The sequence below is a fragment of the Vigna radiata genome, chromosome 6 (genome assembly GCF_000741045.1).
Source record: "Vigna radiata var. radiata cultivar VC1973A chromosome 6, Vradiata_ver6, whole genome shotgun sequence".
In the NCBI taxonomy this organism is placed as follows: Eukaryota; Viridiplantae; Streptophyta; class Magnoliopsida; order Fabales; family Fabaceae; genus Vigna; species Vigna radiata.
This window is the reverse complement of record NC_028356.1, coordinates 8220789-8225454: the sequence shown is the minus strand read 5'-3', so window position 1 is coordinate 8225454 and position 4666 is coordinate 8220789. Positions and strand designations below refer to the sequence as shown.

At 31.6% G+C, this 4666-nt stretch overlaps 1 protein-coding gene across 1 annotated transcript in view; it reads left to right on the top strand.

The window, feature by feature from the left end:
* The window catches only part of LOC106763362 (probable disease resistance protein At4g27220), an 8603-nt gene extending 8162 nt beyond the window's left edge, over window positions 1–441 (top strand). Inside the window, exon 4 of the mRNA XM_014647561.1 lies at window positions 377–441. Within this exon, the coding sequence (XP_014503047.1) occupies window positions 377–441 (65 nt within the window). The remainder of the gene's footprint in view (window positions 1–376) is intronic.
* The last annotated feature ends 4225 nt before the right edge of the window (window positions 442–4666 follow it).

Here is a 4666-nt window from a genome sequence, read left to right as displayed (position 1 = left end):
ACTCACTTAGAGAGGTTGAACCATGTGGTGAGAAGTAGCAGGAGGTCCTTAGTCTTAGGGGCTCCCAGTATGCCTCAAGGCGCGGAACGGACTAACCTCGTGAGTGTGGCAGGGTGGGGAACCCAAGTTTCATAAGTCACCACGGGTGCAAGACTCGCCATAGCCCAACTATCGTTTTAAAGTCCGGAGGAGTCAAGTCTAGAAATTTGCTTGCTTAGGTGATATTTCTGAATTTGTTTGAGATAAGTTGTTCTTGTATGTTGCATGTTTAATACAACTGTATGATTTTATATAATTAGCTCACCCTTTCCTTGTTTGTTGGTGTATGTTGTATGTATTTCTTTTGCAATGATCATTCATTTTTGAATGTGAGCAGAGGAGAATGAGGTCACCTTGGAGGATGCCTTGGAGAGGAACGAAAACATTGATGCTGCTCCTTAGTTCCTTAGGATTTCTGAACTGTTAATTTTCATTTGAATTCATGTATCTATTTTGAAAAACTCTAGCATTTTTTCACGTGTTTTAATTTCTTCTAGCTTTCTGGATTACTGTAACCACAACCTAAATACTTTTCTTACTCTTAAACTGCTCTCTTTTATTATGTATGATGACGTCTTAAATTATATAATTATACGTTATATTTTGGGATGTCACATTTATGGTATCAGAGCAGTTTCTTCCTAGGATAACCTACGGGTTACTGGTTTGTCGTGACTTTCCTGTGGAAGGTTGAGTCGGAATGGTATGTTCTATCGTTCCCTCCAAGTCTAAATAGTGAAGTTGTGTATCTGACAGGAAGTATTGAGAACAGAAAAACATCTTGATAAAAGTGGTCAGGGTGCACACTCATGACTCTATATCAAAGATGATTTTCCTTTCTTGATTCTGAAAGTTCCAGTGTCGTTTTCCATAGTAATTCTTGTCTTGTTCTTGTCTTTGTGGTAGTGTACTGTGCTTAAATAATTTGTGCTTCGGTGTTGAACTCTGTTGAAATTAATCTGTTTTGGTTGGAATTGATCTAGTTGGAGGGTTTGGAGTAAGGGCTTTGTGATAGCATGTATGTGGGAATTAAATAAGTGTACATGTACTGGTTCAGGTTATTGTGAGGGGAAGTGAGGTATATAAAGTTGGGTATTTGATGTATATAACACTATAGGACAATTTTAATAACTTAGATAATTAAATTGTAACTTGTTGAGAGCCTTCCTTTGTTGGTAGGATAGAGGGGACTTAAAAACCTGAGTTGGCACATCCCTGATCATAGAGCAGCCCTGGCCTTGTCTAGTCAGTTGTGACTAGTCATATGTGCTAGCACCGAAGGTGAGTCTGATGCGTTCAGACATTTGAACCCTCTCCGGTGACCAATTGAGGTGTAAGGAGGGTTGGGGGAAGGTAAGATAGATCTCCACTGTAATAACAATTAGATAAACAGTTTAGTAATTGAGAAACATTTTAAGTTAGTTAAGGAAAAATAAGAGAAGTTGACTCTATTTTCTTTTGTTTGGTGTGTTTGACGTGTGATTTACTAACTAAACTGAATCATGTTTAAAAATCATAATTTACTGCATTCATAATTTATTTACATACGCGATTAGATATGAAAGAAAAAAAATTGGTTACAAAATAAATGCCTTTTCTTTCTTTAGAAGCATTTGTATATCATTGTATCTATATTCTATAATTATTTTATATTAATAGACAACCACAATTAAATTTTTCTTTCTTTACAAACATTTCTTTTTATTTAAAGATTTAGACAATCACAACTAAATTTTAAAACTGTCCTGATTCTTCCTTAATTTTTGCCATGTCTTTAAAAGTATGTTATTATAAATTTAAACTATGTTAATGTTTTATACGCATATCATGTTTTGAACTTCATACGTATTAGGAAATTTCAGATTTAATAATAATAGTAATATATTTTGATCAGCGATAATAATAATAATATATATATATATATATATATATATATATATATATATTTCCGAAAATGTTTTCTGAGATATTTAACATAAAATTATTTAAAGTCTTTATTTTTAAAAGGTAAGTGGAATACTTCTTTTTGTTTAGATTGTGAGAAACTATCCAAAGAGATGGAAGTGTAATTTTAGTCAGTGAAAAAAAAAAAAAAGAAAAGAAAAATCATTTGTAGTATAGTTTGATTCCTAGGTGTCATTTTAACTACAAAAATCAAATTAAACTGGACATACGGTAATTGGAGATTCGTGTTTTTTTTGGTGTCAAAATAATACTATTTTTTTTATATTAACACCTCATTGGAGGTTGGTTGGTTTTGATAGGGTGGGGTCAATGTTATAATGTTTAGACATTTTTAAACCAATTATAGATTTCAATGTTAAGAAGCATGTTTGGAAACACACTAGATAAATCGGATAAGTTTTTCGGACTTTTCTATCAATTGAAAGTATATAGATTTCAAAAAAAAAAAAAAAAAAAAAAACTGCTCTAGCTTTGTATCCAAATAGTGTTGTCAGTAACATAATAATTCTTCATGCTGCTTGACTGTATTGCTGCTGCTGCCTTTAATTACACAAATTTTAAACCTCTTGCTGATAATTAGGATTTCTTTTAACTTCGGTAGTTAGATTTTATGTTTGTAGCTCACTTGCTCTTTAGAACTGCTACAAATATGTTGGGTCAACTTACTGATAATACTGCTATTTGGTATCACAACACATTATTATGACTCAGTCAAGTCATTAATCTTCTATATATGTACTTTTGTGAATTCACATTGTATTTTGAAAACACAGTCTATAGATTGATATTCAACATAAAAAGGTCAAGGTGTGTCAGAAAACTTTTACCATAATAACTTAGAAGCCATAATATAACGATGATTTTTTGTATTGATTACAATATTTTATTTTTTACATTGACCCATAAAACTTTAAAAAAAAGTTACAATAGATCATTCATGTGGGAGCAATGACACCGATTATGAAATTAATTTTAGCATAAATTTACCTTTAAAAAAAAAATTACCATTACTTCAGGAACCTTGAAGTTAGGCAACAAAACTCTTTATTTCACAAATCTTTTCAAAATCTCAAATTCTTGGTTTAAATAATCATTTCCAACCATGATATATGCATATGTTGATCCATGAAAATTGTTGTTAATTAAATTAAGTTTCTTTTGAGTTAAAAATATTACTGCTAATTATTTATTTATGTGGTCCTTCTAGTTATACCTATTTACTAGGTTAAAAATACCTTATATTTTTGTTTTTAGAACCTTTTAGTAGTGATTGCAATGTCAGGATATTCTTTGGTCTATCTGAGTTCTAAAGGCCAGTGAAATACAGTTTTTAACATCTTATTATACTATTGACTTTTAACACTTGGAATAAAAAAATTAAAATCTAAATACTTTCTGTATCAGATTTTAGAATTTTTTTTTTAACAAAAAAAAAAACTCTTTATTTTATGAAATCTAGAAGATGATAACAGGTATTCAGAACTGGCATTCCTCATGTTTGACACAATAACAAACAAAAACAAGTAGTGAAACATAAACTGAAATCTCAAACATTTATAATACATGAAAAATCCAAAGAAAAAGGAACCAGAAAACTTCAATTATTAAATAATGTATTTATTAATATTAATATATTCTCTCGCTGAAGAACCTACCATCTGACAAACACTTCATAAAATATTAATGTTGAAACTAAAGTATGGTTGCAGATCATTTTTCAAAAACCTTGTTTGCTCCTTACCAAACACAAAATGTCACAGTTTCAAACAAAGCCACCTGATTGTCATGTACTTTACATCTGCATCGTTTTATAATCATATCAACAACTTCTATTTCTTTCCTAAAATTAGAAACGCCAAAGATAGTGCAAAAGTTATAATCTAATGAAATCAATCTAGGGGATTAGCTCCAAAACAGTAAGCCTCAAATAGGTTATTGTTATCACACACAGAAGATGCAAATCCCTGAATGGAATACTCCAAGACTAGGAAACCTAAACAAGATTTTCAACGAATTTTAGTTAAAGATGAAGGAAGACAAACATGGTCGGTCGTCCAAATAAGGAATCACCTGACATTCTTAACATATTTTCCTTGTCCTATTCACCATTTTCTATTATTATAGTCCAAGATCCAAAATGTTATCAATCTCCATGCCAAAATGAAACAATCTACCATGAGAGACCAAACATATACACGAAAGTTCTAATCAATTGAGATCAACAACATCACTGGCATTGTAGACAAACACTCGATAAATTTTAAAAAAAAATACAATCCAGAATGAGAAGTATGCATGAAGAGTTGTCTTAAAAAGGTGTTGGTAGTTGGGTAGTGATGTCTTTATCTGGGAGCTAGAGGAACAGATGCGGAAATCCTATCCTCACTTATTCCCTCGTAAGTTTAATTTTTGGGGCCGAAAATTTTATTTGTTGGGAGAATGTAAGGGCCTATAATTTTTAAGGGCTATTGGGCCTTAGAAAAGGGGCAGCCAGGCCCATAAACCTGTGGTGATTCAACCTTAGTGGGGAGGGACTTTACTTTTCAGAAAACCAGTTTCCCATTCTGCATATTTCCCTTCTCTCTCTAGAATAGGAACTTTGCCCTAACCAAGTTTCCTCCACCTTCTCTCTAATATTACAGCAAATTGAACCGTTAAATTT